This window comes from Charadrius vociferus, unplaced genomic scaffold, assembly GCF_000708025.1.
Source record: "Charadrius vociferus isolate BGI_N301 unplaced genomic scaffold, ASM70802v2 scaffold62, whole genome shotgun sequence".
NCBI lineage: Eukaryota > Metazoa > Chordata > Aves > Charadriiformes > Charadriidae > Charadrius > Charadrius vociferus.
The window spans coordinates 5,157,592-5,182,211 of NW_009647419.1; the positions used below are offsets into that span (position 1 = coordinate 5,157,592).

The following is a 24,620-nucleotide window of genomic DNA, read 5'->3' on the forward strand; positions in this document are numbered from 1 at the left end:
CCCGGTACTTAAAGGGGGCATCTCTTTATCAGGGAGTGTAGTGATAGGATGAAGGGTAACAGTTTTAAACTGAAAGAAGGTAAATTTAGGTTAGATAATAGGAAGAAATTGTTGACTGTGCAGGTGGTGAGGCACTGGAACAGGTTGCCCAGAGAGGTTGTGGATGCCTCATCCCTGGTGTACTGTTCAAGGCCAGGCTGGATGGGGCTTTGAGCAACGTGGTCTAGTGGGAGGTGTCCCTGCCCATGGGAGGGGGGTTGGAACTAGATGATCTTCAAGGACCCTTCCAACCTAAGCCATTCTCTGGTTCTGTGATTTCAGCACGTGGATGAGGAAGATGGCTCCTGTGGTTATTGGTGATAAGCCTCTTGCTGCTCGTGGGTTTGAATTCTTATGTGTGCTCCCTAGACTTCTCGAGTTTGTGCCTACAGTCTCCAGAGGCCACATGAGAGCAGAGCAGCGGTCCTTTCTCCTGAAATCCTGCCTGACTTTTGGGCCAGATGTGGTTTTGGCGCAGAGGCTGAGCGGGACTTCTTGTGCCCTTGCTGGCCACAGTAGGGTCCAGACTGGAGAGCAGAAGTGCTTCATTGATTTCACCCCTCACTGCTTGGCTGGAGCTGGAGGAGGTGCTGGGGTGTGATGAGGACAGCTGAGGAATGGATTGGCGACAAAGGAGATGGGAGAGGCTGGAGTCAGGTTGCTATTTTGTTTAATTCCAGTGTTTTTGGAGAACAGCAAGTCAGAATAGGAACTGAGAGAGGAATAGGAAAGGGAAGGGGGAAGGGTCAGCAGTGGGCAGGTAGATCATGCAGCATAGAAGTAAGCATTGCAGCAACAGGGAGTGTTGGAGGAATAAAGCTGGTGAGGAGAACCAAGGAGGGGAATGCAAGTAGGGGAGAAAGGCGAATACTGTGACAGTAGCTAAAAGGACAGAGGGGCAGAGGAGGGAGAGAGAAGAGGATGAGTTTGGGAGAGGAAGGCAGAGAAATGTTAGCCTTAGGATGTATATGCTACGGAGCTTTAAACTCAAAATCGCTATCCCCTTGCAAAGCCACGTGCTTTGCCAATGGATTTCTCTGTTTAGAGAAATCCATTGGCAAAGCATGTGGCTATATTGATGTGGCACAGGGCAGTGTCCTGAGCAGTAGAATCAAGGGCTGTAATTCTACTTACACCTGAGCTAGCTGGGTTTGGGGGTTTATTGCATTGTGCTACTTCTTATCGTGTAGATGCAGCTTATACCCATAATGCCAGGTCTACAGAGAGCATGAGTGATGTGTGTAGGAAAGCCTTTACCAGTTGATATAATTTTTCTTTACAGCTTCAGATGCTTTAGCTCATGTATACAGAGGTAATAAGCCTTTAGCCAATGCCAGAGTGCACAGCTTGCTCGATAAAAATGTATGTCTTCGCTCTTTGAAATGCATGAGATGCTTCATTGTATTCGCTCTGCTTTGAAATATCCACTTCCTTTACTTTCTGTAGATAGTGGGTAATACCTGTGGAATTAGTGTAATCTCTAAATGAGGTTTGATGGTCTGGGTTCCTTTTTGTGATACGTTTTGTAGCTGCCTGTGCTGAAAGCTTCCAGTTGTTTAGGATTTTTTGGTTTATCTTTATAACTGTCTTGTGAGAGATGATAAATTAGTAGTATTGAATCATTGGTTCTTTATACAATTGTTTCTGAGGATAATTAAATACCACTAATTTTCCTATTGCCAAAGGTTGGCAGTTTGTTGCAGCACCTGGCATTGTTTTTAGCTGGCATCTTCTGGAGCTTCTTGTTTTGCTCAGAAGCTGCATCAAACAACTGATGTTTATTTGCATGTGTACCTCCCTCTCCCTCCTAGCTATGTGTATTTAACATACTAGTTATCTGTTGGTGTTTCTCAAAGTTGTTTTTCCTTGCTTTAGCTCAGCAAGCAGTATGCTAATGATTTGCCTAATTGTTTCCTTTTCTTTTAGCTTGTTTTTCTTTCACTGTCTGCATGTTTTGTTTGTTTATTTTGGGTTGGGTTTTTTTTTTGCTTATTTTTATAAGTCCTTGGAGCATCAGCATAGTAAAATAGATCCCTTCCTCTGCTCTGGGACGACTTTACTTGTGTCTTTTGTAGCCTTTTAAGAAAACTTTTTATTGCATATTTTTTTGCTTCATTTTAACATCCTGTAATGAGATGACTTCTATTAATTACATTAACTAACTGATCCAATAACTTTAAAACACAAAACCTCTTAGCACTGTTTTTACAAGTTTATGTTGCATTAAACTTCCAATCACGTTTGTTGTTGCAATAAATTTATTCCAACCCACTTTTATTTATTCTGAACAGAACTTTTAATGGTCCTTTTTGGTATCTTACCAAACCTTCGCAAAGCTGTGCCATTATCATAAATACTTGTTTTTCATAAACAGGCTTCTTTTATTACATTAATTCACATATCTTTTTTTATAGTTCATAAACACTCTCTATTAAACCTAATGCACACATACATACGTGCATTTTTATGAGTTGTTTTTTAAAGTCTATTTCAAAAAGTTGCATTAGGGTTCAGTGTGGTCTAGCATAGTTAATGCAGCTTTTTCTCTATACAAGTTACTCAGCTGAAATACTTGGAGAGTGTAGCTCCTTTTAGGGTAATACTCTGTTAAAAAACGGTATTGTTTTTCAGGAAGACATTTTAATTTTTATGAGATAATAACTCCTACCCAATGATGTATAAGGTTACAACTTAATGAATGCTTTGTGATTTGGCATGGTCTGCTTTGCTCACACAACCTTTATTGGCCACCATTATGCAAGTAGTTTTTAATTATGAAGCTATATTCTGCCACTTTTCCACAGATCTCTTATTCCTTCACTATACAGAATGGATCCGCTTGCGAGATATGTAGTAAGGGGGGTCCTCTCTGCAGGATCATTGCCTCGTTAACTGTGGGAGTTCGTTGAGGGAAGCAAGGTATTGCAGAGCTGGCAAGGGTGAGCTCTGCACTAGGAGAACTGAATGCCCACGCAGAATAAATTTTGTGGCTGCGTGATTTTCTTTATTGTATGAATCTGGCTTTACTGTGTGACTAAGAATATGCTTTTTATTTTTTGGATTATCTGTGTACACATATGAGATAATAGCATTTATTGTTCATTGAGGAGTTGAATTGGTGGTCTTTGGATGGACCATACAAATAAGAAAATGCTGTATTTGGTATAGACTTGGTTCAGTATGCTTAAATATGACTTGACGTCTTACAGTGGTAAGGATGAATAATTTCCCATTAAATGATTTCCCTCTATGCTGAATAAAACAGTAGATTCTGTTGGAAAAATGTATGGCTGTGTATGTAGAAACAGTGTTACCGGGTGGAACTAAAACCCACGTAACTAGCTTTAGCTTAACTCTTCCTAATTCTTGAATGTTTAGTTTTGCCGTGATAATTTTGTTCCAAAATGAATATTTTTAAATAAGAATTTATATGCAGGTAATATCCCTTGGGGGATGCCAGACAGCATCACCTTCATATGCAGAGTCTCTGGCTTTGTGATTTTGATAGCAAAGCACAGGATTTGGGCACTGAGGATTTCCAGGGCATGCAGGGTGGGCTTGTGCAGCCTGTGGGGTGGCCTGCGCCCACTTAATTGGATCTCCCCTCCCACCACGTAAGGGTATCTGTTGGGTCCAGATAAGTTCACATCCATCTCTTGGTAGGAATGTGGATGCGTGACTCTTCTCTTGTCACTCTTCTTTGCAGTAATTATTTTTTCTATTGGAAGAGACTGGAGGGATTCTTAGATCTTTCAGGCTAGAAGCTAGTGATGGGGATGTTTGGATCTGTTTCCCTACCTCTCACCTAAACTATAGAACATAATGGAAAATTACTTTCTTCCTGCTGCCAGAATTTGAAGTGACCACCAACCTTTCTGCCTTCAAGGCGCAGTTCTTTTTCATTTTTTTGGTGTATTTTTTTTTTATCATTGCTAAAGCAAAGGAGTTTGGATGACTAATACACTACGAGGGTGGAAGAATAGTGGGAAGGGATACTAAATAAAGTACTCGTAGTTAAACTGCCTGTTGAGGTAATATAATTTCGGACGATGTGACAGTAAGCCCAGCATAAATGCACGTTTTGATAAATGCGATTCTTGGACAGTAGTGCAGGCTGGAGCTCCTCCTGCTCCCCGGAGGCTCTGTGATCAGGCTGCTCCCTGGTGTCGTACTTCCCGCTGCACACTCATGGGCGAGTGCACCACTCCTGGGTTCAGGATGTCTTCGCTGTAAGCAGCACCAGCATTGGGGCTGAGTGACACTTACACAGCAGCTTTTACAGCCCAAGAGTGGCTCCTTGCAGGAGCAGTGCCCCAGGCACGCCAAATGGTAACTGAACAGAGCTGCTGATGGGGGTGCAACCTCCTAAATCCTGATAAATTGTTGTCCCCTTCAGAGAGGGCAAGTTGCTCATTTCAGGAACAAACCAGTCTGCTTTGAAGACTGTTGTGATGCTCTCACACTATAGAGTCCCTGTTTTATTGAGAATATTGTTACCTTTTCCAAAACGTTTCCCCTGCTGGAAGTAGAGAAGAGGTATTAACAGAGGAGAGGTGTATAATACTTTACACACAGCAGCTAGACAAAACTGTGGTCTCTCTTGTTCTTTTTCTCATTCTCTCGTCTCTCTGCCTGAATAGAATTGATTGGATAGGACATACTGTAATTTGTTTTTACAATGAATAATGTTCCTGTTTATCCTCAGCGACAGTTGGGTGAGTAATCTCACGCTGACTTTGACACCCTGATGTTGTAAAATGCAGATCAGGTTGGTTGTTTTAAGCAGAGAAATCATTTAATTCGGTTTTATTTCTAGTAAAAGGGGGGCTAGTAAGGAAATGTTTGTGAGCCCTCCTGCCCATGTGATAACATATTTTGTCCATGTATAAAAGTGTTTAGCTAGATATAGTATTTGATTTGATTTACAGGCTCATCAGAGAACTAGATAGATGTTATTAACGTCAGTGCTAACTCTTGGGCTCTCCTCTCTGTCTTTTATCAGTTTGCAGAGACCGAGTTTTGGGCATCAATCCATATTTTAACATGTAATTCTAATGAGGTGAGATTGACACGGTTCAAATAAACTGGCTTCATTAAACTGCTGTTCCAAAGGTTGCACAACTTTGTGAGTGAATGCGTTTAGCTTACAGGTTAAATAAAATCAGGCTCCCTATGCACTGGCTGTAGATCTTATTATTTGTTTGTTTGCAGAGGATGATAGCCAATTCTAGAATGTAATAATCAGTGTGATTTGAAACATTGACTATATGGTAACAAAAGGCATTACAAGACAGGAAAAAGTTATTGTAGGATAACAAGGAGACAGCAACCCACTCAAACCTTCAAAAAAGATTGTTCATCGTGCTGGTCTATTAGAACTGAAGCTGATCCTTGTGTGTTTGGTATTTGCACTGCATTAAAGGTAAGAAGGCCTGAGTCACTCCGCAGAATTCAGGCACAGGCAAAAGTGAATCACCTCTGACTAAACCACCTGCAAGCAAGAAGCTGAAACTGCTCAGCAGTTGAGGGGGAAGCTATGTATGTGTGTGCCTTCTTTCTGTCATGGCACACGGGCAACCTCCAAGCATGTCATTGTTAGTTTGAATCCACATGTATTAATAACTGATTTTTTTTATTTATTTTTTTTTCACCCGCAGCTTCATATGAAAGCTGAAGGAAATGAGATTCCTGGTGAGCTTTGGATCAGGCCCACGGCAAAGAGAGAATGTGTACGAATATTATCCCTTTATTCATTTTAGGAGGTTGAAGGTCTTTGCCACCCTAAGCCATGACCAGCTGTGCAGAGAGGGAGTCATAAAAAGTCCATGTGAAAAAACACTTTTCAGAACATTTGTAGGTAGCTTTAATGCAAGCCCCATGCTTTCCTCTGAACAGTATGAATGATGATACTTGCAGTGCTTGGATCAAAACATCCCTGATTAAAAGCCAGTGGATCCCGGTGAAATTAGTTGGAACTGCTTTCACTAAGCAAAGATGAGAATTTAGCTTTGTCATGGTTTAACCCCAGCTGGCAGCTAAGACCACGCAGCCGCTTGCTCACTCCCCCTGGTTGTGATGTGGGAGAGAATCAGAAGAGTAAAAGTGAGGAAAAACTTGTGGGTTCAGATAAAGACTGTTTAATTAGTAAAGCAAAAGCTGTGCATGTAAGCAAAGCAAAACAAGGAAACTATTCACTGGTTCCCATCAGCAGGCGGGTGCAGCCATCCCCAGGAAAGCAGGGCTCCATCATGCGTAATGGACAAAAGCCATCACTCCAAACATGTCTCCCCTCCTCCTTCTTCTTTTCCCAGCTTTATATACTGAGCATGACATCATATGGCGTGGGATATCCCTTGGGTCAGTTGTCTCAGCTGTGTCTCCTCCCAACTTCTTGTGCCCTCCCAGCCTGCTCGTTGGCAGGGTGGTGTAAGGAGCAGAAAAGGCCTTGCCTGCCTAGCAACAACCAAAAATATTAGTGTGCTATCATCCCTGTTTCTCATCCCAAATCCAAAATGTAGCACTACACCAGCTGCTAGCAAGAAAATTAACTCCTTCCTAGCGGAAATCATGACAAGCTTGTATATAAAACAAAAAAAGATGTAAAGTCTTCAGGTTCTTATTTTGGAGTTGCACCAGAGCAGTTTCTGGCATTGAGATTGTTCTCCATCCGTCTTTTCAATGAGGCAAGACCAGCAAAGAGCGTTCAGTTAAGGTACCATCTCTTCTGAGCTGTCAGTCATTGACAGCCCTTTTCTTGTGTTTGGGCAGTAGCAGGCAGCTGCTTGTGATGGAGCCTGTTGCCCAGAGCGTGAGTAGACGGAGGCTGTTTGCCTTGTGCTTCTAGGAAACAGAGAAACCAGGGGTGGGTGCAGGATGATGCAGTTCTGGAGAAGTCTGCTCAGAAGGTGCATCCTGCAGCAGCAGTGCCGTATTAACGCTGGGGCTCATGGGACTGAGGCTCTGGGCTTCCTTTTTGGGGGGCTTTTGCAGCTGAATATGCTGAGATGCCAGCACCTCATGGACTGGTGCCTCCCAGGTCCTACACAATGATGGTGTCGCATGTGCCCAGCTGCAGGGGATGAAGGTTGTTACGTGTGATATGTATCGAGCACCAAGCCCTTCAGGGCCCCTGCAGTAAACCTCTGCTGGGTTGTGTGAGTTCTGCAGTGTTCAACGCATAACTGAAAATATTTCCACAGCAGTGACACTTGTTTTCCCATTCCTGAGAGTTGCTGGCAGCCCCCAGGACATCAGCCCTGTGCTCTCTTCATGTTGTGGTTTGTGCGTTCTCTCAGCTCTTTCATGAGAATCTCTCCATATATCAGTCAGAATCTCAACGCTGCCTTGAAATCTTTTCTTTTTTAACTTTTTCTATCTCATAAGCATTTTGGTTGATAAATGGTTCTATAGACCAGAGATATATACGCTCCCGCACTCTCATATGTGGTCTCATCTGTTTGGATTTTTGGTTTGATTAATTCTTGTTGCTTCTTAAGGCTCTTTCTGAATACAGGCAGCCCACTTGGTCTTTAGGTGTCTCTGCGTCCCGCACTGACCACCACTGTTTTGGCAAGTGGTGAGGCTATGGCAACCTGGCACAGCTGGTTCGTGGCTACTCAGAGGTCCATAAGAGCTGTCAGTCCAGTTTAAAGGTTTGTGACTCGGAGACGTAGCAAGAACTCTCCTTTCCAGTGTAATAGGGTTACATTTGTTTTTCTTCATATCTAAATGATTTGCCTTGTCTTTCTGTCTGATGGCAAATTTCATGTTTCATTTGCTGTAAACTCTCTCATTCTCCAATATATGCCAGGTTTCAGCACACAATAGATTTTCCTCATTATTTCAAAAGTAGTGTTATCAATAAAAAGAAAATTAAAAATGTGTCCCTATGATTTGGAGAGAAAAATAAATACACTGACGCTAAGATTTCATCCCAATTAGACCCTGACAGTAAGAAATACTGGGGGGGAAAAAAAAATTCACAAAGTTCCAGAGAATGTGAAATAATGTTTTAAAAAAAAAAAAAATCAATTCTTCAGCAAGTTTTTCTGTTATTTTTCAGGACTATTGTGAAATTTCTTTTTGTGTGAGATTGTTTCTCATAATAATTTTGTCTTGTAATGCTTCTTGATTACAGCTCACGCATTGACAGTCAGACTGAGTTTCTGAGTCCTGTGACCCTCTGGACTTTAAGCCCCTGGACTTCAGCTTCATTGGCCTCTAATATGTAGTATTTACTGATTCCTGATTCTTAGAGCTGCCTTTGCAAACATGTGTTGTATGGATTACTTTAATTTGCTGTCCATTACTTTTGGGGGGGAGGGGGGGAGTGGAGTGGGGAATGATGCTTTCCTACTTGCTACCCTCCATGAGATGAGATATCCTTAACGTTGTAGCGACATTGTGACCCAAGGAAGTGATTGGCGCTGACCATAGATAATGAAAGCAGGTGACAAAATGTTCATAAGCAGTTAATGGATGTGAACGTATAAGTTGCAGGCGCTGACCTAATCTCTTCTGGTTTTGTGTAAACTTTTGCCAACAGATATCCGTAATAGTAAGGAAAAACCTCCACGAGGCATAACTTAATTTTCATATAATCTTGGATAACTTTATGTTATCTCTTACTGGTTTATTCAGCACACCAATTACAAAAGCAAATAGCCTATGCGTAACAAAACTATTATCAATACCATTTAGCATACTCATTAGAAATGGCTTATTGGAATATGAATGTGTATATTATTTTTTAAAAGATCATTCTTTGCTTAGAGTACCTACTACTAGTCTACCACTGAAAACTATCAAGCAAATTACCAGATGTCAACTAGTATGCAAATAGCCTACTGGATTGTTATAATTTCAAATAAGTTTTAATATTTTCCCACTGAACAGAAATGCCGAATTCTAACGAGTTCTGGTTTGCAGCAATGAGGGAGCTGACAACAGGATGAGGTTGCAGCAGGCAAGGCTGGGTTTCAGCAAAACCTGTAATTGAGAGGTATTTTGATACCTACGTAGAACTGAATTCTCCTAACTCAGTTTCTCATACCTCAAAACATCGTGTCTCTTTCCGAACATTGCCTTGGCAGAGGCTAACCCTGGTTCGAGCGATTGACCCGGCACTGCTTTCTGAGGGGCAGCTTCATAACGTAGAATAGGTCAGTAATGTGATTAGTAAGAAACTTTGTAAAGCAGCCAACATCGTTAGTCTAGCTATGCCCTGATACAGGGGCACCTCCAGGTTGCTTATGTACACCAGTAAAAGTTGTTAGACTTCCCCAGTACTCCAGACACCAGAGAGAGGGTTTCTTTTGATGCACTATGGTTGAGTACTCCTTCCCCTTTGTACTTTTACTTTGGTGCTTCAGTCTCATATGATTTTATTATGAACCATTTCATCGTACCTGCTTTTACAAGATCAAGATGCGAGCTGCTTTGGAAAGGCATTTTATTTATTGCTGGTTTTGTTATTCAAACATGTAGACAGAAGGGATAAAAAGAGTACATGGGTAGTTTAGGCAAAGATTTACAGCTTGATTTTGTAGCACAGATGTTTGTATAAGCCTTTACGTTTTGGGGAGCCTGGGTTAGCATACCTGTTCTGAAGTTTCTCTGTCTCTGGGTCTGCATGATCTTAGAAAAGATAAAGCACATCTACTCTTTGCGTGCCACCTTTTCCCTGTGAACTTTGTAGCTGAGGCTTAGCATCTCTGAAACTAATATTTCGGTGAACTGGAATTTCTCCATATTGTAAAATCCACATAAAGATGGCAGCAACTATTTCGGACTTGTTTTGCTGCTGTAGGGTTAACAGTTGTCCGGGAGGATGTACTGTGCCCGATCCCTCTGCGGCCGTGTCCTCCCAAGCCACTCACTGGCCCTGCGGACCAGCAGCACCAGCATCTGCCGCAGGCGGGGAGTGGGCGAAGCACTTCTCCAGCAACACTGTGGCTTCCCCCCACCAGCCAGGAGAACGATGGGTGGGAAAGAAAAGTTGCTCCCAGCCTCAGGCGGCTCTACGCAGTCTTCTCCTCCTGTTAACCCTGTGGCTCGTTTTGCTCCCGGCAGTGCTGCACGGGCAGGTGTACCGGTTTTGCACCCCCGAGGGGACGTGGCTGCTGAAGGAGAATTCGACCCTGCCCTGGAGGAACCTGTCTGAGTGCGAGGCCTCTGACCAGGTAAGAGTTTCGGTCTCTTATTCTGCTGTTGTTGTTTAGGACAAAATAGAAGAGAGAAAAATATAGTCATTGATGCCCATGCGTCTTTGTCCTGTCAAAGTAATGGTTACCAACTCCTTCTGGGTGCTTCACTTCAGTGAGCCCAATGGTCGAAGGGACATCAGGCCTCTCCCCTTCAACAAAGGGGACGTGGAGGGTAGATGAGAGCCAGTTTAAATGTCCATGAGAGCCAAGAGAAGCGAACCAGGTAGTCCCGGTTGCGGTGCAGTGCAGGGGGTTCAACTGTAGCCCACCCCAACCCGCTGAGTGACCGAATATTATTCCTTTGTCTTTTCTTCCATTGGCACATCATTACAGTGAATTGACAGTTTGTTCTCTCTGTCTTGTTAGCAGCTATTAAGGTGATTAAGATGAACTGAACTGAAGGATATTTGCTTTTCACCTTTCAGGCAGGGGGCAGTCCCTGCTTTTTGTTTGTTTGGGGTGTTTTGTCTTTTTACCTCAATTTGTTGCGGGCAATGGAATTAGGCTTGTCAGTGTTATTTTCTTGCCCTAGTGCTTTATACTCTGCAGGGAGCTGAGACGCCTGGCATGGAATGAAGGAGAGCAGAGGGATTTCCAGGGGATTTTTGTCAGCCATTGGCGTCAGCTAGTGCAGGGTGTGCGTTCCCATGACACGTGATACCGTTACTGCTGTGCGCCTCCAAGGGCGATGCTTTTCCTCACCTAAATTGAGTGCGCTCTCTCAGTCCCAGGGTACTGGGAACTAGTACATACCTAGCCGAAACAGTTCAAGTATATGAAATGCCCAAGTGCTGCAGGATCTGTGTCCTCTGGAATTCCCGTTGCTCAGTGCCTTGTTCTTCAGAAGGAATAAATGGCTGCAAACTAGAAGGAGACAGGAAAAGAGATAGTTTCTGATTCTCCAGATGTGTTAAATTTAACTTTATTCTTTAATTTTCAGCCTTACTCCTTGTCCCTTCCACATTCTGGGGTATCCCAGCAGAACGTGTTATCTTAAGTGTAAGCCTAGTCATTTGATTTTTCCCTTGTTTGCCGTTACGGTTTCTTCCAGAGCTGTGTTGAGACATGCCAAGGAGAGACATACCTAATGGTAACACTTGGTCATTTGTCACCTGCCTCTAAGTTTCCATGAACTGATCTTGATTCTGAAACCCTGCGTACACGGTGTAACTCCCTCAAACGTGAACAGCCGTGTTTGGTTTTCCAGCTAATGTATATAGAGCCCCCTAATAACCTACTTTGTGTTATGCATCTTGTACACGAGAACAAGCGGTTGTTTTGATAAGTTTGCTGTGTATTATGTTACAACTGTTGCTAAAACAAGATCCAAAGGGTTTGTGAGTGAATCCTTATAAAATAACATCGCTTACTTTAAGTGTGTGATGTTGGTAGATGTTTTAAATTTTCAGGTCTGAATAGTTTGCTTGAGCTTTGATACTGAAGAGATTTTTCTTTTCTTTTTGTAAGGCAGCTCTCATATCATTCTTTTTAAAATATTAACCTAGCAAATCCCTGAGGGTCAGCCTGTATGTTCATCTTAAATCCTCCCGCCTGCGCAAAGTACATCTGAATAGCTGTACTTATTTCTGAAGTACAAGGAGTATATTCCTTTGTACAGCACAGGTCTTGGGAGTCAATTGCAGAATTAGCAGCTTGAAGAAGGGAAGTAAAATGCCTGAGTCTATTTAGACAAAGATACATGCTTAGAAATGAACGAGAATATGAATGTTCCTCAGAACCTGAGCAATAAGCCTGTGTCGCCAGTAACTTTTCAGATACTTCTCTTCTCCCTAAAGATTTTGGCCAGTGCTTTCAGGCAAGGGTCTCAGTCGTTGTGTCTTCAACAGCGAACCTGGAGAGAGCCACAGCCCGGGATTGTCAGGGAGGTGTGAGCATCCCTGCTGCCCTGGCCCATGTCAGCTCCCTCCCTCCCAGGCAGTGGTATAACACCTAGCTCATGAGATGGTGTTGGGCTATGGTTTGGTACCAGAAGCTTGCATAATTGGGGCAGAAGAGAGACTATTAGGGGGCAGAGAAGAGTTTAGTTATATGAATGCAAGGCATGCTTTGCCTCAGTGTCAACAAATGGGACCTGGCTTGTTAGATTTCTAAGTATAGATGTAGCTAAAGGACCCCTCTCGTTGCAGCAGTAAGGAGACTTGATTTAAGTGTTTAAGTCTGAAAACATCAGCTTTGCCATTTTTACTGCAGGGCTGAGTTGTGTTTGTGCTTCCTGCCATCTGTTTAAGACTCGCTTGTGTGGTAGTTTATGCCTCTCCAACTTTATTATGAAATAATGTCACATTATCTATTTTCTAGCCTGGCTGCAAAGCCCAACCATTTGAGTGAACACCTGGGAGCAGATGGGGAATTAAGATTAAATTTTTGTTTCTTCAGAACATACGACAAGTGGAAGACTGATTTGATGTATGCATTTAAACTTGAAAGTAGGAGAATGACTTCTGGTTATCATTAAGAAAAGTTAGAAAGCAGCTGAGAGAAAAGAACTGAAGCCCATGAGCTCTGTCTATTCCCCCCTCCCTCTTTTTTTTTTTTTTTTTATATATTTTTTTTCCTTTATATGCTCTCAGGATGCACCGGAAGAACAGCTCCTGAATTTGTCCATCATATACACCATCGGATATGCTCTTTCCTTCTCTGCCCTTGTAATAGCAACTGCCATTCTTCTTGGATTCAGGTAACTGGCGAAACTCTGAAGAGAGTGGAGAAAAGGTGTTATGTTTTCCTATATGATAGTATCAGATTTTGACAGAATCATTTGATTATTCCCCCCCCTTCTTCTATCACCTCGTTATTTGTCTACCTTATGTCATTTCTGTGACATTTATGTCATCTACAATGATTTCTTCTCAAAATGCAAGTAAAATTCCTGTATTTTTGCAGTGTTACCAGTATAAATATGTGAAACAGATTCTTTTTAGCAGTTGAAATATTTTGTTGTGATATTTTTTTATTTCGATGAAATTTCCACTGGAAGAGATGGGAAAAGACAGATTCCAGCATTCCCTCGTGTTGTCGCTTTGCACATGGGGGCACTAGCTGGGTGTGAGAGGATATTTAGGACAGAAGTTTTCATCTTGTCTTGCTTGGGATTGCACAGCGCATAAAGCTCGGTCTGGCCTATTTCCTAGCCCTCACATGCAGGGTATATTTCAATGCAGAAATTGATTTTTGATACAATTTCTCTTTTTGGAGAACTTTCAGAAATTCTTATTTATTTTGCAATATAGAAGAGAACCTAATTTTGAAACTTGAAAACCTTCTGTGAAATAAATTGCTGTCATCCGATCAGACTGGCACACTGGGTTCATCCAGGGATGCACCAACAAATTGCATGGAGTGCATCAAAATTAAGAGACTATTGGTTGCACGTGCCAATGCTACACTGTGTAGGTTTGGTTAAAAAAAAAAAAAAAAAAGAAGAAAAGAAAAAGGAAAACAACTCTGGACTCCAACAGAGAGATGTATTTTTTTCCCTCTGTAAATGCAAGAGGTGTCTTGATTCCAGCCAGGCTTTCCTGCAGTTTGGGGATACTGAGCGCAGGAGACTGATATTTAGAAAATGCAAAGATATGATCCTGCTCTGTTGTGGGAAAGAAGTCCCCCTGCCATGAAGCTGTGCTCCCTGCTGCTGTGCATAGCCAGGGCTCAACATCCTTCTTAAACACTGATGGGGCTGCTTCCTAAAAAAGTATAGTTTTCCGTCTCCTGATACTCTTATTTGAAATCATGTCAGGTACCTTCAGTGCTCTGATCCTTAGGAAACTTTCTTCCCTGACTAAAGAATTATTATTGCCAGTTAATGATGATTTTCTCTGGTGCCAGTACTCTCTTTTAGTGTGCTGGTCCCTCTCCTTTCTTTCCTCCTAAAGTGTTTATACCCCTTACATATTTGAAAAGATAAGTCATGCCTTTTAGCTTCTAATTTCCAAAACTAAAATGACCCGAGCCCCCTAATATTGTACCACACCTTTTAGCATTGTATTATCTCTTCTCCTACCAGTGGAGGAGCATAGGCTGGCGATCTCAAAGAGGATTTAAAATGACTACGGAAATGCAGAGACGTGCTCACCCTCTGTGAATACCACATGATAATTATGCACGTGTTGTACCTGTGCAACTTTGGGACTCATCTGACAAAGCACCAGATGGTCCTGAAGTCTCCAAACGTCTCCCAGAATAAGTGCTTTCTCCTTGTTTCACCCATCAATGACACTTTTTTAAGTAACCTTAGCAGCCCAAATGTAAAGGTCACAGAGTGCAACCACATACTTTTTGAAGGAAGAAAGGATGTGCATGTTTTTGGCAGGGAACAAAGGGCAAGTTTGTCACCGAGGACTAGTAGGAGAGAGGGCATTTTGATGCCTTGACTTTTGTAGAGAGATGCTTTAGTATTTTTTCCTTTAGCAGGGACTGGGGAAGTGTACATGAGTGTGCTGCTGATTTTGAAAAACGAGGTTTCAGAGATGTAAAAGGGGCCGAAGAGCCTTGTTAATACTATGCCATCAAACCATTCTGTGCTTTCCTGTCTAAATCGTCTATCTGGAGACAACTTGGTCCTGGATCTCATGAAATACGTGACACCAACTCCTACGTGGATTGCAATGGCTGGATTCTGACTGGAACCTCTACTCATGGCCTCTCCCCAGTAGCTGTACAACCTCAACAAATGCAGATCAAAATTTAATTCAATGGCACCAAAATGCTAATATTCTCCACTTTTGTAATAGGAAGGCCTTTTAAAGTTTTTAGACTACAGAACAACCTTTGTATTTGTTTTTAATAATGATACAACAGAGGAAACAGTATATCTCTAGTGTCCAATTTTGCATCCTCTGAAAGAAATGGAAGAAAAGTCTGTAATTTCACTGATGGAAGCTGAATTAGGTCCATAACTTCACGACTGAAACAATTTGAATAACTTGCATTGCCTCTAGCAGAAATACTCAATAACTGCTTGCAACCTATTTCCTTCAATTGGCTCATTTACATAATTTTTGCAATCAGATTTAAACGTGTAGTAGTTCTGAAAGGTAGCAACAGATACATTTTGAGTTAAGGGAAAATAAATATTAATCATAGGTAAGTTTTGAAATAAACTATGGCTTAAAAGTGATGCAAAAAATTCTATTTGACCCATGGAAAAAAGTTCTCCTTCTTATTTGGTGCAAAACTGATAACTTTCAGACCAAGTCTATTTTTCTACTCAAATTTATAGAACAGTAAAAATAGACATGTAAAGCATAAGTTCACTGAAGCGCTTGCTGGAACCGTTGCTGTTTATCAATGTTACCTGTATCTTTTAGCAGCAAAAAAGAATCATACCCAGTGTAACTTCCTTTGAAGCAAAGTGTGTACCCTTGCAGTACTGGAAGAAAAAAGTTGGTGGATGAGGCTGGTAAAACATTGGCAGCACTCTGCAGTTGGATGCCATTTACATGACTGCAGTTTCTTTTGCTCTCCCTTAATATGCTTTTTTTTGACAAGTAGCAATTTTATTGTCTTTGCGGCTGGATGCTGAAATTCAAGAGGATTTTTTTCTTTTTTTTTTGGGTTGTTTTTTTCAATTCTGAATGCAGAGGTAAAAATTCTGTTCCTTTTAGTTCTACGGAAAGTATTTACAATTCCCCCAGGAGGCAATTTGAATACAGATTTTTCTCTTGTTGTCAAAGCGGTAATTTACAGGTGGATATTTTTTTCACTGTGGGCTTGAGCACAGCCAGAAGCTGTACTGCACACCAGTTCCTGAGCCTTGTCAAGGTAAACCTGTGCAGTGACATTGGGGTCAGTTCAAAGAGATTAGATTCAGCATTATGTGAAACTTGACTTTTTTAGTCCTTTCAGATGTGTCTTCTGAAAATGACTTTATTTTTACACTTTTAAAATTATTTTTTTTCCTTACATGCTGATCTCCTTCCTTCCCCCAAACATTCACACTTAGGGCTGAAGTTTTGAATGCCTTTTCCTTGATAGTGATTTCTTCCCAAAGACAGTTTGAAATGCCTACAGCTGTTCTCAAGTTACGGGTTTTCCTCTCGTACCTCCTGATTTCCAACAGGGCTCACTGTTCCCTCCCTCAGTCTCCTGTGATGTTACAGCTTTTGCATAGCTAGTGGATCATGACTGGTTCTCCTTTTTTACAGACATCTGCATTGCACGAGGAATTATATTCATCTAAACCTCTTCACCTCTTTTATCCTGCGGGCTATATCTGTCTTCATTAAAGACTCAGTGGTGAAGTGGATGTACAGCACAGCCACGCAAGAGCACCAGTGGGAAGGACTTATCTCCTTCCAGGTAGGGGCAGACACTGTGGTGGTTCTCAGGATATTGGAGTCATCACTGTGGTGTGTCTGCATGACGGCAGGTAATTTCATTTTGTACAACGACAGTTGTACAAAATGCTGTTCTTCAGTCCATGAAGTTTCTCCAAAACTTGTAGCACAATGTATGTGGTTGTGGTTCTGCCAGAGTGGGCTTGGTACAGACAAGTAGCTGATGCCATGGCAAGTTTCTCTGCCCGTGGGAAGTTTGCCCCTACTAGACAGTGGAAACATGAAGGGGTGGATTTTTTGACATGCATACAAACGCCCATATCTTGTTCCCATGCTGCAGGTTCATTTCTTCTAGCAGTGATGAGAGGGCATTTGTTTCCCTAAGCCAGCGCCTTTTGTGATAGGACTGTCCGTCTTGTACAATGACCAAATTAGTTGGTCGTTCTTGGAGATCTTTATAATCTGTTAATGACAGAAAAAAGGGAAGCATCTGATTAAAATGCAAATTTGAAAACATTTAGAAAAGCTTTGGAGGAACAGGCTAATTAAATACTTCTAATCGAAGGAGAGGATATACAACTCTTTTGTGAATATGATGAAAGCACGCCTTTCCCCCTTCAGATTTGAAATACAAAATGTACTTTAATCTTCAAATAAAAGGATTTTCATTATTAGTGTAGCTCTCCTGATTTCTAGAACATGGGGACAGTGTTTGCTGCTGCAATACAGGGTTGTGGTCATAAAGGGTATATTTTCTGATGCATGCTTAGGACCCCTCCTTTTCTGACACCCTGCCTAAGGCTTAAGCACTAATACCACATAGTGAATCTCATATGATGGTTGATTTCTTCTCATCTGCAATGTATCAACTGGCAGAAAATAATACTGTAATACATATCTTAAATGGTTTGGAAATGTTCGCATTGGATTGTCAGTCGTTCCCTCGTTTCAAAAAAGACCCTAGGCTTTATGCTTTCACACATGGTTTATCCAATAGTGGTTTCATCAGATCTGATGGAAATATTAATTAGGTAATCAGGTTTCATACTTATCTAAAGCCCTGCTGACCACCTCTCTGTAATTTACCAGCCAAGAGAGATTTTTGCACTTAAATGTGATGCACTGGGCAATATTGCTGTTCTATCAAAAATCTTTTGCTTTGGAAAAGAGTCAACTTTATGGTATCCACTATTTGCTCTTTAATAGAGAAATTCTCAGCTGCAGAATAGAATATCTGGGGAAGTGAAAAGATTCACTGACTGCACTTGATACAGTACCTTTCACTTGCTCTTCTTTTCATCTTTGTGGTGTGCTTTTCAAATTATAATTCATTGCTTATTGAGGGGAAAATGCAGAACATGTAATTTTTCTTTTTTTTCTTTTTTTTTTAAAGGAATGCTGTTGAAAGCATCTATCTGCTGTGTATAGCACCTATTGCTGTCTTCTGTCCCTTCAGTACTCAAATGTGATTGATTTGGCAAGCGTTGTTTTGAGGAGCAAGTGAAAGCAGCAGAGAGAACCAGTCTTTTGGGTTAGCATCCTTTGATTCTCAGCCCCTGTTGCATTCATTTGGGCTGTCTTTTCTTCTGTCACAGGAATCGCTCAGCTGCCGCTTGGTCTTTGTGATGATGCAGTATTGTGTGGCTGCAAACTACTACTGGTTGCTGGTGGAAGGCATGTACCTGTACACGCTGCTGGTACTTTCAGTCTTTTCTGAGCAGAGAATTTTTCGGCTTTATCTCTGCATTGGCTGGGGTAAGTTGATCTTTTGGTATGTCTGCCCGTGGCTGCCTGCAGTGGCAGATGGTATAATAGGGAGAAATGTTGTCTGCCTCTCATAGTGCTGCCCAGTTCAGGTCCTGCACTCCCCAGTCCCTTTTTGTTCCCGATCCCTTAACTTCTTTGATCTGGAGGGTGCTGGGCCAGCACGGCTCCTGGATGCTTTGCGGCATGGAAGCTGTGGGTACATAATGTGGAGGCGGTGCGGCACCGCAGAAACTCCCCAAGCCGGTGGCAGCCGCATGGTACTTTCCCTGCAAGATGTCAGCTTCCCAAAACAAAAGATGTGTGGGTGGTTCCAGGTGAGCGTGGGCTTTCCTGGACTGCCCTGCTTCATCTCCTGATGGCTTCCCTGTTGCACTCAAAGATGTGTTAACTACTTGTGGCACAAAATAGCAGTGATACATCATATCTAGTCAAGGATAGCAGTAGAGAAATGGTGGCAGCATGAGCTCAGGGGATGCAAAGGGGCTGGTGAGCAAGGGGTGGCTAACAGGGAGTTGTCAGGCTCGTTATGTGGGCAGAGCAGGCCGAGTAATGATTGTTGGGCAAAAGAGTGGTCAGGGTGCACATGCCATGGGCATGTGTGTGCTTGAGATTAAGGACCGCGTGATGCTTTGAAATCAGTTGGTTAAGCCAGAGTTGCCTTCCGTAGAAATGCTAAAGCTTCAAGCCTTTCACTGTCCAGTTAGGCTGAAAATATATTACTGTTCAGGATTAATACTATTTTTGGAATGATCTCTTGTGTGCTTTTGTTGCATTTTCTCCCTTCTGCTCCTCTCCTCCCTTCTACCTTGCCTTTTTGTGGAAATCGGGTGACTTTTGAAAAGCTGGAAGTAAATCCAAGTAAATACTGCAAGTGCTTTCACAGATACTAGTTTGAAATTTAAATTGCTTTGACTGTCCTTCTCTCTCTATAGATTTGCCAACTGTGAATATTCTAGCAAATTAGTTCACTGGTAAAATGCATATAAATGGCTTACTGTGAATTACCTAATTCTACTCAACAGCGATATATGAGGTGCAAAGGCTTTTCGGCATATTGGTGGGAATAAATAAATGCAAGTATTAGCAGTTTCCTGCTGGAGAGTTTTATTTTAAAAGTTCTGTGTCTTCCATTATTGTTTTATATAGGACATGCGGCAAAAGCAACAGCATCTTGTATAACATTTGAACCGTGTATGTTTTAATCATATTTTATGAATAGCCGTATCCTCAATTTAAAAAAATAAAAAAAAAATAAAAAAAAAAAAAGGAGGGGGGAGCTATCCTGAAGCAGAGTGAGGTCATGAGAGGAAATGGAAAAGAAATTAGAGCAAAATTATATCTAGCCAAATCCTGTGGGTATTGTGTTGTTTTATAAGGGTTAGGATGGTTTTGATCTGAGTCACTTCTAGTTACAGTTTGTCTGCTGCAAAAGCAGAAACAGAAGATACTATTATTTTTTTTCCTTTACAATGGAAGTTTTGCTACCGTATGTTGAATTTCTGGATGAATTTGTGGAAAAGAGTAGTAGTGCCAGAACTTCACACTGGATACATGGGTTTCATCTGAGCTTCCTAGAAGAGCTCTGTCTGTGCCATTCAGTTCCCATCTGTACAGTTTCTTGCTATTCCAGCCATGGCTGCATGTGCAAACCTTGTCAATGGTTCACCATCTTCAAATGCAGAAGTGTCTGCTATTTCAGTCCTCCCAGATTAGTTATACCAGATAACAATTTCGTCTCTAGCAGGTGGAAAAAGATGGAAGATTTTTTTTTTCCCCCCACTCTTTCTCGCTTCTTCAGTGTTGATTCCATTTTTTGGTGGCTTAGGTCCCTCACCAGGTGCCTTTCTGCTGTATGCAATGCTCAGCATGTGATGAGCAGCATGACAGCCTCAGCGTAGTGCCGAGACTTCAGAGAGGCAGTAGGTTCTCGTTTGAGCTGAGAGAGTCCCACTCTTTGAAATAGTTCATCAACTGTAAAAATAAAGCTGGATCAAACAATAAATATCTATTTGATTGTCAGAGCTGATTTGATACCCTGCCCCTTTGTTCTGTTAATGAATTGTCCTCTTACAGGATAATTTAACTTGTTCATTACTCAACAATTGATGAATACATATGTTTTAAAATTTCATATATGCACTGTTCACAAACTTAGTGGGCGTTAAATAATATTGTTATTTCTTCTAACAGACCATATAGTATTGCTTTTGCTGTCTGAATAGCTTCTACAATCGTCCATGCAATCGCATATGTTTGCACTTGTACTTCTCTCAAATGTACATGTGAATAAAACTATGTATTCTCCTCAAGGTTTTTGTCCACCTGAGTGTTTGCACATACTCTTGGTCATGATGTTTGCCCTGTTGTACTTCTTTCGAGGAATAGCAGGTCTCAGAACAAACAAGAAACTAGAGCAAATTATTCCCTCAGGTAATTCCAAGGAAAACTGTAATGTAAGGGTGAGCTTTCAAAGAGGTAGAAATGTCCCCATACCTGTTTCTCTCCAGGCTTTTAAACTGCTATATTAAATAGTGCTATATTTTGTTATAACAGGAGAAAAAGTCCACGTAATTGTGTAACAAAAAAAAAAGTACCTCTCCCATTTTATGTCTAACATGATCATTTTATCTCGATTCAAAACATGGGAAAGGTAACCTTCCTTTTCAAATAGAAACATGTAAAAGATACCATACTTAGTCTGTGTCTTCCTAGGAACAGTTAGCAAACAGTGAGGAGTGTAAAGAAAATAACTATATCTCAAATATGTTTTTGCTATATGATAATTTCAGGTCAGTTCTTGATGTTATTAGACAGTATTCCATTTAGTATCAGTTCAAATGAGTAATTATTCTTTGCTGTTGAATTGTTTTATAAGGGGAAAAAACCCTGTTTATCTTGTGTTATTGTACTTTGAAAAAGCTAGAAACGTTATAAAATCTTGATAGGCCTCAGGAAACTAATGTAGTTTTACAAACTGGGAGTTGTTTATATCGACATCATGTATATTGATAGCATTGTATAACCCTTCCTGATTACTTGTAACTTTATTCCTGTAATGGCCACTTTCTTGCCAAGATTTCACGCCGTGCTAGGCTTTGAGATGGCAGTGTTAAATTTTTCCTATTTCATTTAATGTGGAAAATGCCTTGCTTATGTCTTCTTTTTCTTTGTAGAAGCAGACTTTCATACATTTGTGTCAACCCCGAGTTCACACATCTTACTGCAAAAACAATGGTTTATGCCATTTTCAAAGCTGATTGGGGGGGAGAAGAAAAAAAAAGGCAGAAACACTAACAGCATCAACAAACAAAATTCTTAATAGGCTAATGGCAGAGCAGGTAGATGAGTTGTTCCCTGCAGTCTGGAGGTCAGCACAACAGCAGCTAAACAGGATGTTGATTCAGATAGTCATTATCGCTTGCAGGAAAAAAAAAAAAAAAGCTGTTGCTGGTGTTGGGGACACCAACTCACTGTTCGTCGTGCCTGAGCCCAAGTGAAGAGTGGCTGAGCTTGACGTTGACTTCAGGCAGCTGTGTCAGTGCTGTACGAAGTAGTCGCCGGAGAAGAGCGGGTGATATTGTAATGCTGCTGTATGCATCTTTGAGCAGCTTTTAGAGGAAGAAGGACCTGTTCGCATTCACAAGGGGGAAGGAAGGAGGAATAGGGAAATAATAGCAACATCCCACAGTGACTGTGCGCGACATCCAGGCGGGAAGAATGACAGGAGGAGACAATTTTCAGCACTAAAGGCTAAGAAGAAAATGTTAATGAAAAGCTAAATGTTCTCTGAGCTTCTATGGCAATTTTACACCCAGCTGCACTTGCAGCAGGGAAACTGCCATAAAAAATAAATAATACCCCTCCTTCCAACCCTTGGCAATCCAAACTTGCTCAAAGGAAGAATACTTTGAGGGAATGAAGCTATTAAAGGCAGGAAGCCTAGCTAGGGTGGCAATCTCCGTCCTGATTGCCAGGAAGATCTGACTGGAACAGAGTCAGTAAGAAACCTCCTTCTGAAGCCCAGTATGAACTCTGCAGCAACAGGATGCATTCATTGCACTAACCATTTCTTGTTTGTTTTCAAATAAAAACTGTTTTTCACACAAGGATGTGAAAATTGGTTTTGTGTCCACACTGATCCCGGTAGGAAACACATCTGTCAGGAGTTACTCTTAAATGTCTTCGCTCTGTCTTCTGGATTCAACTCTTCTGCTTTTTATTTTTTAGAAATAAGAACATTTCATCTTCTCACATCTTCAGTGCTCTTACTCTTTCTACACCTAGTCATATTTATTTGTCACGTCTTTCAGTTCCTCATCACATCCTTCTTGCATTCATACATCAAGCAGTTGATCAAGTCAGACCATCCTGGATGGTTTCTGAGAGAGGGGAGAGTCAGAGTTCTTCTGACAGCAGTAGTGTCCTTCTGGTTTGTGTGCCCGATTATCTCAGACGTTGAACTTCTCACCACGTGGAAATCAGTGATGTGAGGTTACATCTGAAATAGGAGCTCATACACAAACTCATCTGTCCTAAAATGCTGGATTCAGAAAGTGTCCTTGTTTTAAGGGTCTTGGCAGGATGGCAGTGCTCTGGTCCTACAGAGACCAATTTACTTCAGGAAGAATTTCCAATCAGCAGGTGAGGATGAGGGGCGCCTCTCTTGCTCCTCATGCATTTTTCTCCCCTGAAATCGCTTTTATGTACAATGCAAAGCTAAAAATATCGTGCATCTGTAAGAATGAAAACTTGCTTGAACATCGAGGTAAGGGAAAGGAAAGGCGGTATGGAACAGCACCACCTGGTGACACCTTTCATGGTAACTGCTACTTAGTGGACTCCAGAACAACCCTGAGCTTTTCTGTTCTGTTACCAAAGTATCACAGACCCGTTAAATGGAGAGAGCGATTTCTACGTGCTGCTACCAGGATATGGTAGCTTCCATTAGCAGCAACACGAATTGCTGTCCTCTCTGCTCACTAGGGACAGTGGAGCATTGTGAAAATGTCAACCAAATGGTGGTTCCTGTGTGGAATTTCTCAAGCTTTCTTCTTCTACCTACCCCATCTTGTTATCATTCTGTGTAAGGTCTGGTTTTTCAATTTTTTTTTTTTTTTTTTTTTTTGCTATGCAGACACCTGGCCAGGTGTAGAATATGTAAGCTAGAGTGAAAATAAGTAGGTTGTGCTGCTTATTTATGGGGTGGGGTGTTAAGGTGTTGATTTGGCCATTCCCTTTCTCATAATCTATAATATATGTTATTATCTATAATTCAGATGCCCTGTCGTTTCAAGTTGAACTTTTTTAGCTGAGCTGTTGTCATGCTTATTTCCTAGTACACTTGACAGATTTCATAATCACAATGTAGTGTTCAAAGATTTTCGGTCACTTCTCAGCCTGCAAGAGAGAACATGGCAAAGGCTATTATGAGCAGCCTGTTGCAGTTTCTGGCACCTTCAGCAGTGATGCAGTACAGACAAAAGCAGGCATTACCATTTCCTGAATTCAGAGACCTTTCCGTGGTCAGTTGATTTAGGAAAACATCAAACTTGGAGCCTTCTGTATGACAAAAAGCAAAACCAGAAAGAGTTCAGCCTATATTTTAAACAAGTACATCCTATGAATGGGTGCAGTTTTTTTCCTCGTATTATACTCTTTGAATAGCAGCAGCAGGAGAAAGAGGTGTATGACTGAAACTCAAATGCCCCAAAAGAGCTGCATGTTGGAAGCCCAGGACTGGAATACAATGCTGATTCTGTTAATGAACGATAATCATCTGTAGAGTTTATTCAAGGAGCTCTATACAATTTGCTTCCACTGCCTGCTCAAGTCAGCCGAATTTCTCTTGACTGAGTGAAGTAACCAGAATATTTTGTGCCAGTTACTGCAGGTTCGTTAAGTGTTGAATTAATCTACAGAGAGTCTCAGTGATCCTCGTAAACTACAATTATTGCAGAGGTGCTGCAGGCTTACTCTTTTGCTGTTGTGGGTTACTTCTACAGACTTAAGGTGGATTAGGGAATGTTCTTGGGACAGTCTCCTCTTTAGGTCTTAACTAGGGCTTTGAAAAACTGGATGCATTCCCATCTGCTGACAGCGTGTTCCAGGCAGTTTTTAGAGCCACCCATTTCTTAAGGCACAAGACTGTGAATTCAGCAGTTGTCAGATGGTGTCCATGTAGAATTTGCACTGATGTTCAAAGCTTACATGTACACATTGCGCTGTTAAGTTGGTGTCTCAGATTAAAATGTGTATTGCTAACATGGAAAATAATATGAATGATGGTGTTGCAACACCACGGCACCAGTGGCCT

At 41.5% G+C, this 24,620-nt stretch overlaps 1 protein-coding gene across 1 annotated transcript in view; it reads left to right on the forward strand.

Annotated features, from left to right (window-relative positions):
* Positions 1-24,620, forward strand: part of GLP1R (glucagon-like peptide 1 receptor) — a 57,925-nt gene that overhangs the window by 15,951 nt on the left and 17,354 nt on the right. The window contains exons 3-6 of the mRNA XM_009880424.1: positions 10,111-10,226; positions 12,836-12,942; positions 16,409-16,562; positions 18,136-18,295. Coding sequence (XP_009878726.1) covers positions 10,111-10,226; positions 12,836-12,942; positions 16,409-16,562; positions 18,136-18,295 — 537 coding nt within the window. The remainder of the gene's footprint in view (positions 1-10,110; positions 10,227-12,835; positions 12,943-16,408; positions 16,563-18,135; positions 18,296-24,620) is intronic.